General features: G+C 36.0%; 1 protein-coding gene and 1 long non-coding RNA gene across 2 annotated transcripts; one reads left to right on the top strand and one right to left on the bottom strand.

Annotated features, from left to right (window-relative positions):
• Positions 1–2147: 2147 nt before the first annotated feature.
• On the top strand, positions 2148–5107 carry LOC110896398. Its single transcript, XR_002567884.2, has 6 exons — positions 2148–2220; positions 2306–2398; positions 2490–3250; positions 3606–4090; positions 4166–4748; positions 4832–5107. It is a non-coding gene; the product is annotated as an uncharacterized LOC110896398 (long non-coding RNA).
• A 2565-nt stretch (positions 5108–7672) lies between these two features.
• On the bottom strand, positions 7673–12402 carry LOC110894121 (glucose and ribitol dehydrogenase). The gene is made up of 5 exons (XM_022141300.2): positions 11641–12402; positions 11219–11356; positions 10040–10422; positions 8425–8786; positions 7673–8016 (listed from the first exon to the last, which is right to left on the bottom strand). Exons 1-5 carry the CDS (start codon positions 11779–11781, stop codon positions 7994–7996), a joined length of 1047 nt encoding a protein of 348 aa, XP_021996992.1. The 5' UTR covers positions 11782–12402; the 3' UTR covers positions 7673–7993.
• Between the last annotated feature and the right edge of the window lie 1665 nt (positions 12403–14067).

Here is a 14067-nt window from a genome sequence, read left to right as displayed (position 1 = left end):
TCAACGAATGTTCACGAACACGTTCACGAACACCTTACCGAACGTTCACGAACACAATCGAACGAACGAGACCTCTGTTCATGTTTGTTCATTTAACTAATCGAACGAAATTTCTTGTTCATGTTCGTTCGTTTATTAAACGAACGAACATAGACGAACTTCCCGCCGAACGGTTCACGAACTGTTCTCTGAACGTTCAGTTCGTTTACAGCCCTATGTGCAAGTATTTGTTAAGAATATGGCATTTATAATATAACACCAAACAAGCCCCTATAGGTACTTGCTAGTCTGTCCCACAATTGGTTTGAAATTGATATGTGAGTATGTTAGGCTATGGGGTATGGTAGGCGTGGGTTTGGGGGCATGAGTTAACATGTGGAAAACAAACTCAAACTCACGCCCATGGGGTATGGTGGGGCTTGGGTTGGGGGCATGAGTTTGGTTTGGCCATTGAGAGCCCGCCATGTCACCTTGCTAGCCCGCCCCACGTCCGGCTTCAAACCCAAGCCCCAAGGGCCACGTCCAAACCCACGCCCCAACCCAAGCCCGCGGGGTGGTGGCTTGGGCGTTTTCAGCCAACCCACGCCCCAACCCAAGCCCCATACCCCATAGCCTTATGTGTGGCTAGCGATATGGTAAAAAGTGTTTAAAATGTGAGAAGGGTAGGAAGTGTTTTAAATCATTGGATATTTGATCTAATGGTTGAGATCAATAGGGTATAAAAATGTAAATTGTGTTTTAATTAGAAGGACCTTATGTAAAATTGAAGGGCAATAGTGTCTTTTCCAATGTTTCAAATATGGTAACTGTATCCTACACAACCAAAACCCCCACCATTCTCCTAAAAACCAGTGATCTTCCCGTAAAAACTAAATTCTTCGATTTCCGTCACTATAACCACAGCGGAAAACCTAGAAGTGTTTTAAAGGTAATCGGAGCACATTCTTCGTCGGCCGATTCCTTTTGAAGTCCAGGGTTTTATATTACATTAATGTCCGTTGATTTTATTTAGGTTAAACAGTAAAACCAAGAATCAAAAAAGTGTTCTATGGATTCGAAAAAAGGTACGAGCAAGCCATCGGGATCGAAGAGGAAGCGATAACCAGCAATTTCGAAACCGGGTAGGTGTTTTATTGGGGATTTGATGTTAAGTCAGTGTATGGTGGTCAATGGTGTCCATTGATGTTTGTGATGTCCTTAACAACCCGGTGATCAGCTATAGGGTTTTATGTTGTGATCTAAAGTGTTTAATAGCGTGATGTAGATGGTGTGATAGTGTTATATAAGTCGAATATAACTGTTTTATACATGTAGTGTTATATGCAATTCGGATGGGTATTTTAATGGGGGTTTGATTTTAAATCGGTCTATGGTGGTCAACGGTGTCTATTGGTGCTCCTCTTGGTCTATGCAATTACAAAGTGTTTTATACTTGTAGTGTTATATGTAATTATGATGGGTGTTTTAATGTGGGTTTGATTTTAAATCGGTCTGTGGTGGTCCATGGTGTCTATTGGTGCTACTCTTGGTCTATGCAATTACATTGTGGTGTTTTAATAGTGTTGTGTGTTGTAGTGTTATATGCTATTCTTTGTCTTTTGATCAACTTTGTATTGGTTGACAAAGTTTGATCAAGAACATTTATAATGTAGTATTTTAACCATTGCTGTAGTGTTATATGTTTGCAAAACTAAAGTTGCTAATCAGTAGCATTGTATAAAATATCATGAAATAATTTCCTATTATCTTAACATAGGGTCTAAAGTTGATCAATTGTTTTGAATCAATTATAGTGCTTTATAAACCAAAATGTATAATTATAAGTTGGATTTCACCGTTCGATAACTAATTGTAAGAGCTTTTAATTTTAGTCCGAAGAAGCAACCGAATACCCAGATTCAAAATGGGAAAGGGATTCCATAATACAATTGGACAAAGCATCTCGTTGAGCGATTCAGATAATGATAACGTAATGGAAGAAGGTATATATAAAATACAAAACTACACATGTAAAAAACAGCTTGATGGAATATTGTTTTTTATGCAATGTCACGTTTTGACGGAATTCTTGCACCATGTATCACCAAATATAGGACACTTTAGTAGTAGTAATTTGTTGGTTTATAATAACAATATATGTTCGATTTCCAGCTGCAACATCACCCGCTGCGGACAGCAATGACGACTTCGAGTCACCGCTTCCAGTACCATTCGCGGAAGGTAAGAAATTGATTAATTCAAATGAATTGTCGGTGTTTTCGTATAATTGGGAACATAGTCTAACATGTATAAATGTTTATTTTAGTTTAAAAAAAACAACCTACAACAACTGATACAACACACCGTGACTCCGCCGACGACGACTTCGTGACCCAACCACCAATCACAAATCCAGCAGGTAAGCTTGCCAAAAAAATTGGAACCAAAGCTATCAATGTTTTCATTTAGTTGTAAACATAGTCTAACTGACGTGTATATATGAGTTTCAGCTGCCAAATCACAGCCGGTCCGCGACGATGTTGACAAAGAACCCCAACAACCAGACGGAAAAAGACGTAAGTCAACAACAACTAGGAGGAAGTCGACCAGACCACCGGCGTCATTTCCATCAAAAAAATATGAGCCATTCACTGGGCCAAAAATTAAACTGAAGACGTCTTCGGTTAACCTTGTTATATTGGTCAACAACCTGAATAAGGCGCAAAAAAAGAATGTAGCAGAAATGGGGTTCGATCTGTTGTTTAATTTCAACATATGACATGTACCGACCCGGCTTGCATATTGGTTGGCAAGCAACTATGACGACAACGCAGGAGTGTTGAACGTTGGCGAAAACCGTGTACGGGTCACAGGAGAGTTGGTGCATAAAATATTCAGAATACCAATAAGGGGTATAAATATTGTAGAAAAAATCAGAGCACGGGACTGCAATCCAGTTGTGAAGGAATGGAGGGACCAGTTCAAGGATTATACTAAAGTGTCACCACTCGGACTGATGGACATGATGGTTTCCGACACTTCAAGTGACCGGGTGTTTGGATTGAACTGGTTGGTGTTGTTTAATAATGTGTTGGGGGAGATAAGCGCATGCAACAGAGTTAATTAGCGATTCTTGGGATGCGTGGACCGAAATATTCAAATATCAAGCTTTGATTGGTGCAGCTACATGATAACCTGTTTAGAACGCACAGCGAATGCATGAAACCGGAAGAGGAATGGCCCTTTTAGAGGCCCGATCGTGTTACTAGCGGTATGTGACTCCACTATTCGTCATATGAGACTCAAACACTACATTCATAAAACACCACACTATTTTATAGAAAATTAGTTATATCAGCTTCATTGTATACAAATCCAATAAAGTCTTTTATAACCCTATGTCACTATGTAAAACACTACAGTCACATGTAATACATTACAACAGGTCTGTTTGGAACACTACATTTGCAATACTTTATATAACACCATGTAAAACACTACAATCACTTGTATAACACTACATTTACAACAGGTCACTATGTAAAACACTTCTACACTTGTATAACACTACAATCACCCCTTTACATGGTCACATAATCATAAAAATTGAATGCTTATATGTGCAGGCTGCATATGCGTACGACCGTAGGGATGTATTGAACTGTGATAAGAAAGGATCAAAATCGATTGAGTTGATAGATGATGCGATGCTCGATGAACTGCTCGGAAAGATTGACGACAAACTTTTTGCAGAACACCTAAAGCATAACACCCCAATGATACCTAAACCTCATGTAGATAAAAAAAATCATCATCCACCAACGCTAAAAATGCAGAAAGGGCAGCTGAAAAAAGTGCGGGAGACAATGTGGAGGGGGCAACGAAGACTACAGACCGTACGATGAAGGGGATGACGACCACCTGGGAATATTCAAACATTGCAAAGATTATCTGTTGTCGCAGACAAGTACACAAGAGTTGGGGGTTTTAGTTGGGCCAGATGGCGAGTTTCGGGTCCCAATGGTATCACAGTATGGGACGTCGCCCGTCTCGTCATAGGAAGAAAAAGAAAGTGAAGAGATACAGAACTTGATAAACTTTTTAACATTTGGTATGATATCATATTTGTTAATAATTATATAAATCTGACAACGGTTTGGATGTCACTATATAATTTTGTTAACAGGATCATGCGCATATTCTGGATGATGCATTTAAGGAATTTGAAGATTGCATGGAGAAGGTCAAAAACACACTGTCAGAACCTTAACATTTGTACCCAAACAGTGACCTCATATTGAGTAGGAAAGCGTCATGGATTGCGATGGTCCGCAAACATCTGAAGGACGTTGCGAATGATGCGGAAGGCGATGTTATGTCAGAAAAAAACCCCACACATGTCAAGAACACTGGATTGTTGCCTCAAGGTAATCTAACTCCTTTCTCGCCCATGACTTCGTCGTTTTGCGCAGAAGTGGATGAATTGATATCTGCAATACAATCCATACGACACCCAGGCACACGATCGAAAGCTGGGGGCATCCAACCAGTGAACTGGACAACGTCCCAACAACGTCAAGTATTCGTGACACTGAAAATGAAGGAAATGCTTTATTGCAATATAATCTCCGGAGGCCAAAAAGAAACACAAATCTTCCGGATACGCTGAGGTCTCCGTACGTGCATCGTGTGGTTTCCTTAACAAATAAACTGGATCATTTGGAAGCTGCATTGGCTAGCTGTATACTCAGCGCAACAGGAAACAAATGGTAAGTATCGACAACACTCAAAAATTAAATAATTAAAAGAATCTGCTTGCGAATTGTTGATTGTATTTCGTGTTATTACGTAGGGAGCCTATATTCGATTGCCCACCAGGTGTTTTGATTTTGAGAGGCTCGTTTGAGACGATCTACCCGGAATTATGCTTGGATGCAGATATTATAACAGCATGGGCTGCCGTCCTTAACTACGAGGAGCGGTTAAGGGCACCGGGTACCGCTGCAAGGCTGTTTTGCAATGTCGGGATGTTGGTAATGCACGTATCACACTTTATAACACTATATGAGAATGTAGGATTGTATATAACAATACAACACTAAAAAAAGTTAGTACACTGTGTGTAGATTGCAAGAGACTTCATAACGCTATTTTCTGTCAAATTTAATAATTACATTTTATATGGTTTGAAATAGAATACCACTAGATTAAAATAAATAATGCACAATAAGTATTCAAATAATTAAATTTCATTTCATTGATAATTAATTATTACAAGTATTGGAAACAGAATACAACAGGATTGAAAGCAAATTACAATACAACGAGCAATAAAGTTTAAATGCATTTCTAGGCAATCCTACTGGATTCATCTGTCACAATCCTGCAACATGTATTAAAAGGATGGATCAGTACAAAAGCACTGGCGAGCATACAAGTTTGAATATTATTATAAGTATAAAAGTTTCTCTCAAATTCACATAGCATTTATTATTCACGTCGAAACGAGCATACATAAACAACTTAAATATAGCAAATAGTATGAAATTATGATTTTTAAACTAGCATGCATAAACAGCCTAAACATAACAATATCATGGGAATACAAGTTGAAACTTACAAGTATTAACAACCTAAGCATAACAACGAACGTGTTCGATGAATTGTGTGTTTGATTATAATCGATGGTGTAAAGTGGATTTTGTATACATGTTGCACCCCCAAAATGCGTTAAAACGTAAAAAGGGTCGAGGATGCTCACAGTGGTTGCGCATAAGAATTTCTTGAAATAACGCACGAGTAAGGATTGAGAAATCCAAAAGAACAATCGTAATGGTTATCCTAGAGATTTAACATGGCACATAACGAACTCGTTAACGTTTGTAGGTTAAATATAATCCCTATAATATGGTTAAAATAATAAAATAAAACTCATTATTACCACATATAAATAAGCAACATTTTGTTGCTTTTATTGTTGTACTTTATGGATTGGGAGAGTTTCAAAAAAAAAATTAGATTTTTCATTTTCAATCCAAAGGTTGTTTATCTTTTTATTTTAACCCCTTAAAGTTATTAACTTTTAACTTAAAGTTTTTCATTATTTGTAATTTAATCCCAAAACTTTTTTATTTTCAAATTTGATCCCCTATACTTTTCATCTTTTGCAAGTTTTTCATTTTACGTTTCGTTTAAAATTTCGCGAGTCAACATGCCGCAACTGTGTGTCACTGTGGTTCAACGTTTTTTGTATGTTTTTACCGTTTGATAGGCCTATCGCAACACGTCTATTATTCTACATTTGACAAGTTGGTTCCAATGCGCGGGGCCCTAAATCAACTTAGTTTTTTCTTTCCACGTTTCATGTTTCGGTCTAATTTCTTCGCATTAACACACCGCAACGGGTGTGCGTGATCCAACGATTTTACGTATGTTTTTCGTTCAGTGTTATTTTTTCTTTTTCTTTTTAATTTTACGAGCTCTTCTGTTATTGGTTGTGTGACATTGGGGATACTTGGCACGATTTTATAAATGTATTTAACCTATTATTTTTTTTACTAAAAATAATTTGTTTCAAGTTTACTCCTATACATCCTTTGCTTAAAAAAAAAACCTATTTTTACGTGCATATTTTTATGTACGTGTCGGTATGGATTCGATTTGCTCTACGTTTTGCCGTAAACTTTTTTTTTTTTTCTGGAAACGAGTCAGATCAAATATAATAGTTTTTGTTTAAAAATCTTTTATGTGCATATTTTATGTACGTTTCGGTATAAATTTGAGTTGGCGTATGTTTCAACGTGAACTTTTTGGGAAATGAGTGAGGTCAAATATAATCTGTTTCCGTGCTTATTTTATGAATGTTTCGTTAATGTTGTTTCGAACCGAGTGGAGTCAAATTGTGGTGTCTTTTCTTCAAAAGATTTAATTAATTTCTTTTGATTATACGTGTCAGTTTTTCCGTTATACCCGTTACGTTTCTATGTATGAGTCGGATCCTATATAATACGTTATGATTGTACGGTATAAATTTGATTTACTTTATATTTTGATCTAATCGCATTGCTTATATAGGTTACATTGAGTTCTATCAGATATGTCGAAATGCATGTTTTGATATGGTTAACGCATCACATAACTTTTAGACTAATCTATTCGATAATTGCAATGTACCCGCGCCGCAACGCGCGCGGGTGTTATTCCTAGTTATACTTACTTACTAAAACTCGATTGACTTGAATTTACAAAGAATGGATATATATGAAACTAAGGATTAATTCACATTCTCTTAATTTATTTATAAACCGATCATAAAACTTTCACATCTTTAATTTAGTTGCACCTTATACATAACTTTACACTCGACCTTTTCATATTGTAAAAGTACGTGGTGGAAGACTTACATTTCTCTTAAGAGATGCAGGTTCAACTCTCACTTGATACAGAGTGAAGCACTGGTGGGCAATGATAGGAGACCCATAGAAACCTGGGTTGAATCCTTGAGCCAAACGAGTTTTACCGGTAATTTCACTGTCGTGCCTGCGGGCGGGTGGGTTACTGGGTTTTCCTCGGAATTGGTGGTGGACTCGGGTTACTCTCGGAGTACTGCATTTGTCCAGTGGCTGCCCCGAGAGTGCTCGGAAAGTCGTGATTGATTTTGTTGGCCGTTCAAACAAAAAAAAGGCGATACGTATAACTTTAAGCTCCATCTTTTCATTATGTACCATTATCACACACTTCAATTTCACAATCATGCCGTATTTTCTATTAGTATGTGACGTTATAAGGACTTCATTACAATCGTTCCATATAACTCATATGAAGTTCACCTTTGACGGTCAACAAGATATCTACAAGTACATCTAAACGTGGATTTATTTTAAATACCCAAACTTTTATTTGACAGTCAACAAGATATCTACAAGTACATCTAAACGTCGATTTATTTTAAATACCCAAACTTTTATGTATGCTTCACTTCATTATCAAATGAAATTCTAGAACCCAACAAGGACTAACCATTTACCATTATTCCGCCTGAAAAAAAAAAAAACAAAAAAAAAAAAAAAAAAAAAAAAAACGATCACTATCTTAACAATTTAGTTCAAAGTTATTTTATAACATTTAATAAAGGTAAATAGGTACGTTTATAGGGGAAAGAATGTGTGACTTCAAACCTATTATACATGGTAATAAGTATGAATATTTTCCAAAAGAAGTTTATTCTATTTCTATACAAGTTTGTGTAAATGATATACACATACCCCCCCCCCCCCCCCCCCAACAACACATACACACACACATAGGGACAAGCTATACCCACACCATTTTTCAAACAGTTGTTTGACATTTTGGGCAAGACCCCATATATATAGTTGTATCTACGTGTTAAAAGTTGCATCTAAGCATTTAGGTAGATTTGTAATTGTGCATAGAATTAGTTACCATTAGGATGAAGAACCTGGCCGGTAAAGTAGGAAGAGTCTTGCTCGGATGCAAGGAACACATACGATGGAGCTACCTCATAAGGTTGACCTGCCCTATCCATAGGCGCGGTTGACCCTAATGTTGCTATTTCTTCGTCATTGAGCGCCGCAGCTTGCAATGGTGTCCATATAGCACCAGGGGCCACACCATTGACACGGATCTTCTTGTCAACTAGATGCAATGCCAGAGCCCTTGTGAAGGACACTATGGCTCCCTTTGTTGAAATGTAGTCAAGCCAATGTGGCGGGGTAGCCGTGTATGCTAACGCCGATGTGGTGTTTATGATCGCACTTCCTTCTTTCATGTGCTCCAAGGCGTGCCTGCATATGCATAACCAGGTCATTCACAATCAACAAACTTGGTTTATATATTTTACACGAAATTTGAAGAAACAATAGAAAGAATTAGAGAATAGCTAGTTAGAACTAGTAAAATAAAAATTGATGGAAGTGAAGAGTTATGAAATGATTTAATATATAAAATTAATTAATTGTTAAAAGCTAATAGTTAGAGGGAAAATTAAAAATCAAAGTATTTAACTTTAAATTGTAACATCTTTCATCTCATCATCATCGTCATCATCATCATACTTAGTAAATCTCATCATCATCATCATCATCATCTCATCTTTCATCTCTAAAATATTAAGACCATGTGTAGTGGGGCGTTTTCTTTAAAAAAATTTCAAAAAAAACGCCCTATAACGCCCAAAATACCATTACAGTAGGCGTTATCTTTAAAAAAATTTTCAAAAATTGGGTTTTGGCGTTATGAGGAAAACGCCACTACACATTTGACTATCCAATGGTTTGCTTTTTCCGAGGTTGACTATCCAATAGTTGTTGGCAGGTTGTTTTTTTTTTTTTTTTAATAATTGAAAGGGGCATTATTTGGGCATTATCCTCACTACACCACTTTATGCTATAATGCCCCATGCTGACTGGGTTGCCACGTGTCGGATAATGCCCCATGGTGGGGGCATTATAACAAGTTACCACTACACATGGTCTAATATAAACTTTTTAGAAAACCCTTAGACTAAAGGGTATGGAGAGGATGGGCTTGGAGGGGATGAGCCGCCACGTAGGAGTGGCTTGGAGGGGATGGACCTAGGGGGGTGGGGGATGAACCCCTTTATGTATATATATGTATGTATAGGTATATGTGAGAGGCAAGAGGAGAAAGGAGGTCCGGCTACCCCGGCTGTGGGTGGCCGGTTGTGCCGAGCCGAGCCCCAGGGGGGCGGTGTGGGGGACCGGCGCTGGTCCTAGCCGGGCCTCAGCCGGCCCCCATATCTTCTAGTCTTAGGGGTTAACAAACCCACTTATTTGGCGGGTCATGTTTAGATTGATCCATTTTTAAACGGCCAGTGTTTGAGTTTGACTTATTTAATAAATGAGGCGTACCAGCCATTCCAAAACCTGTTTTTTTAGGTCGTGGAAGAAATTGCCGCCCCTACATTAATTCCAACCCATAAAAACACAAAGACAAAATGACACTGTAATATACTTTCTACATATTAATTAATCCATGAAGAAAATAAGTATAATGTTAATTAAGATGCTACACACACCTTGACATGAAGAAATAGGAGAAAATGTTGGTCCTAAACACATTTTCAAGCCTCTCTTCTGTGATCTCTTCTAAGGTATACGAATACACATAGTATTGCATAGCTGGACTGTTCACCAGGATATCGATGCGCCCGTATTTTGCGATGACGTCGTCTACGACATCCTTGCAATTCTTGTCATACCTAAGATCAGTAGGTATTGCAATCGGATCACCCGAGCCTTTAACTCTTGACTCATTTGTTATCTTTAACATATCATTTGCGTCTATGTCCTCGACATTCTTCACGTAAGTGAAGGCTACAGTTGCACCCTCCAAAGCAAAGTGGTAGCAAACAGACCTCCCAATACCTGAATCTCCTCCTGTCACCAATGCCACCTTTCCCTGCAATAGGTAACCGAATTGTTTTATTGTTTTTCTTAAAGAAAAAGCAAGGAAAGATGCTTTGCTTTCTTATGTTTATTCGGAAGCTACCATACTCATTAAGGCTTTAAATTAAAGACATGACTTCCCAACCTATATTTTCATAACATGACCGGTAATCAAGCCGTCCACCTCACCAGTCCACTTGTCGAACCAGTTGGCTAACAATTTAAGCTTTCTAAAAAATAGAAGTGGGTTGAATATTGTTAAGCAACAAGTTGCACATTTGTGGAATAATTATCAGATATACCTACTTTTCTTATTGTGTTATATAAACAAACAATTTTTATTATTCAACTAATCGATCTGTGTAATACAAGAGACCATAACTTAGTCTATTGTAATATTAGCATTAGTTTCTTTCCGTCAAAAATAAACAGACGATTACTTTAATAGTTTTCAGTGGTTTTGTAAAATATTATATTCTATCACGTTTAAATATTCTTATATGAGCATTTTAGATAAATCAGTGACGAACAAATTTATAATTTGACAAAACTCTGACGGTTTTCTGTCACTAAATTGGGTTGTTAGTTTTTGCTGCATATTATCTCGCTAAATTAACCACCGATATTAGTCTTTGCTAATTTTCGTCTCACAAGTCAAAGAGTATCTAAGAAAGTAATTTGATTTTGTGTTTAAACTTATAAATATTGAGTTGTTTAATTACAAGTAGAGTTTCCACTTACAACAAACCAAGACAAGAATTAATGATTCAAGAAAAAATATATTAAAAAAAGTAATTAATTATTCTTACATGGAGTTTGCCAGATGGCTTGTAATTAGGGTTGCTAAATTGTGGGAGAGGGTTCATGAGGTACTCTTTCCCCGGTTGCGAGTCCTGGTATTGCGGTGGGAATCGTCGTTCGCCTTCGTCCATCAACATCGCCTTCTCCTAAAACAAGATAGTCAAAAGTGCACTTAGGTAAATTGCATACACATGTTAAAAAATACGAAAAATGTTAACATAAATCTTTTTATTAGAATTTTGGAGTAGGGTCTCAGTTTAAGTAGCATCTCTATCTTTTGGGATAAAAAAAAAAAAAAAAAAAAAGTCATGCCCCCATTCTACCATTACCAAACCCTAGCAATAGCTTGTTATAGTAGGATTTTACTGGGAACATTTGTTTGATTGTAAATCGTTTTGTTGATGTATAAAAAGAGATGGTATATCAAGACCTTAAGGGTGTGTATAGCATACGAACCACGCCTTTCAATCCTTGGTACCGTTGACGCAAAACTGTTAGCGCTAATTCCCGTTATAGCACTAAACGCCAACAAGCTCCGTGACCATAGACATGACTTGGCTAACCGCATCATACTTGCAATGTATGAGTGAATGAAAAAAAAAGGTTTGCTATATAGATAGATAAGATATAGACCGAAAGTGAGAGGGGTTGAAAGTGCAAGGAGTCATTACTCTGAAATTAGTGTTAGGTGTACCTTGTAGCAAGTCACAAGGCCTAATTAATATGCATTAGTTCATATTCACATTCATTTCATTACTTGTTATAAAGAATTTTAAATTATTATGAATTAAAAAAAAACTGTTATTAATTTTGTAATTTGAATATGTTCTTGTAATGTTGGTGTTTTTATCTGTTAACCAGGTGAAGTATAGAAGGGGCGGAGGGGGCACCCGATTCCTCGAACTTTTCGCTCAGTAGTGTTATATATGTAGTTTTCGTATATAAATTTTTGGGTATATACGTTTTCGACCCCTCGGTTCTATAGAAATTTTTTGGTATATACGTTTTCGACCCCCTGTCATTCGGGTCAAGCTTCGTCACTGCTGTTAAGTACGTATGGACCTCCACCATTTTCATAACATAACTTTGAATTAATCTTATGACTTTGCTTCATAATGTTTTATGGGTACTAAAAGTTTTCGATAAGATTGGTTACCCCTAAATACCATTTTTAATCTAGTTTCAAGAGTTAAATCAAAAGTCCTATGATTGGATTGGTAAGAAACCAAACCATATATGTTCCGTAGGTTTTGGATGATGCTTCTCATGTAATACATACGTCTATCTTTTGTTGTATAAATTCAATGTGAAACTGGTTATGTAAAGTTTCAGTTTGTATATTAATAGAAGTTTATTCTTTTTGGTTTATGGAATTTTTGTTTTCACACGACAAGTACAATCAGTTGACTATAATTAAGGAGTTTGTAGTATAATTTTGTCACGGCAAGTTTCTTCATTTTTCACTAGAAGTTTAATATCAAGTTTCCTTATGAGGGTTACGTGACCCAAACAAACACCCACAGATAATAGCAAGATAAAGAAAGAAAGAAAAACATAACTGAGGCAATTGTCAAGTTAGCAGATAAATAGGAGACAACAATTATCCTTGAAGAAACAATAGGATACAATTTAATTAGGTTAGAACCCCGTGTATTACACGGGTTGAATAAATGCAATTTTATATATCAAATAATAAAAAATATATCTTTAAAAATGTCGTTTATTACACGGGTTGAATAAATGCAATTTTATATACCAAATAATCAAACAATATATACTTAAAAATCTCGTTTATTACATTGGTTGAATAAATGTAATTTTATATATTAAATAATAAAAAAAGTTATATCTTTAAGAACCCCGTGTATTATACGGGTTGAGTAAATTTAATTTATATTAAATAATAAAAAGTTACATTTTTTAAGAACCTCGTCGGGCTGAGGAGCGAGACTAAGTTCGACCGTTAGGGAGACTAAAGCGGGAGATTGTGTTATACGGATTGAACACATGTAATTTTATATACCAAACAATAAGAAGTTATATCTTTATAAATCTTATGTATTATATGTATTGAATAAATCTAATTTTATATACTATATAATAAAAAAAAATTATATTTTTAAAACCCTAAGTATTACACGAGTTGCATAAATGTAATTTTGTATAGTAAAAAATAAAAATGTTATACCTTTAAAAAACCTCGTTTGTTACACGGGTTGAATGAATCTAATAAAATTTTATATCTTAAAAAAAACTAAGGGATATACTCAATATACGATGGATGGGGTGATTGCGGTGATTGTTCTTATAAATGTCACGTAAACATAGTTGAGAACTGAACACGAAAATATAAGTATAGAACCAATAAACACCTAAATAGGTTCTACCCTTAACTATTTTAGTTTAATAAAATAAATAAATTATTTAAAGTAATTGAGTTAGGGCTAAAAGACATAACTTGCAAGGGTTTGCAAACATCGAGTATGTTTTCTGTAATTATTGAAGACAAAGGACATAGTTTGCAATAAGTGACATACATAAAGAACGATTTTTGTAATTTACTCTATTTTAAAATAGGGTAAATTAATTTTTGAGTCCCTGTGTTTTAGTGGTTTTAACCACTTGAGTCCAATATCAAAATGTTTAACGACCTGAGTCCCTATAGCCACTTTTCTTAACTACTTGAGTCCAAATTTTTAACACTGTTAGAATTATTCTGTTAACTTTTGTTAAATGACCAAATTACCCTTGTACTTAAAAAAAACCATTTTATTATTATTGTTAAAACTTCTTAAATATATAAACATCTCTATCTCCAGTTCATACGCCTAATCCCTTTCTTTCTCTTATCTTTCTC

Source organism: Helianthus annuus, chromosome 12 (genome assembly GCF_002127325.2).
Source record: "Helianthus annuus cultivar XRQ/B chromosome 12, HanXRQr2.0-SUNRISE, whole genome shotgun sequence".
In the NCBI taxonomy this organism is placed as follows: domain Eukaryota; kingdom Viridiplantae; phylum Streptophyta; class Magnoliopsida; order Asterales; family Asteraceae; genus Helianthus; species Helianthus annuus.
This window is presented reverse-complemented; position numbering and strand designations above follow the sequence as displayed.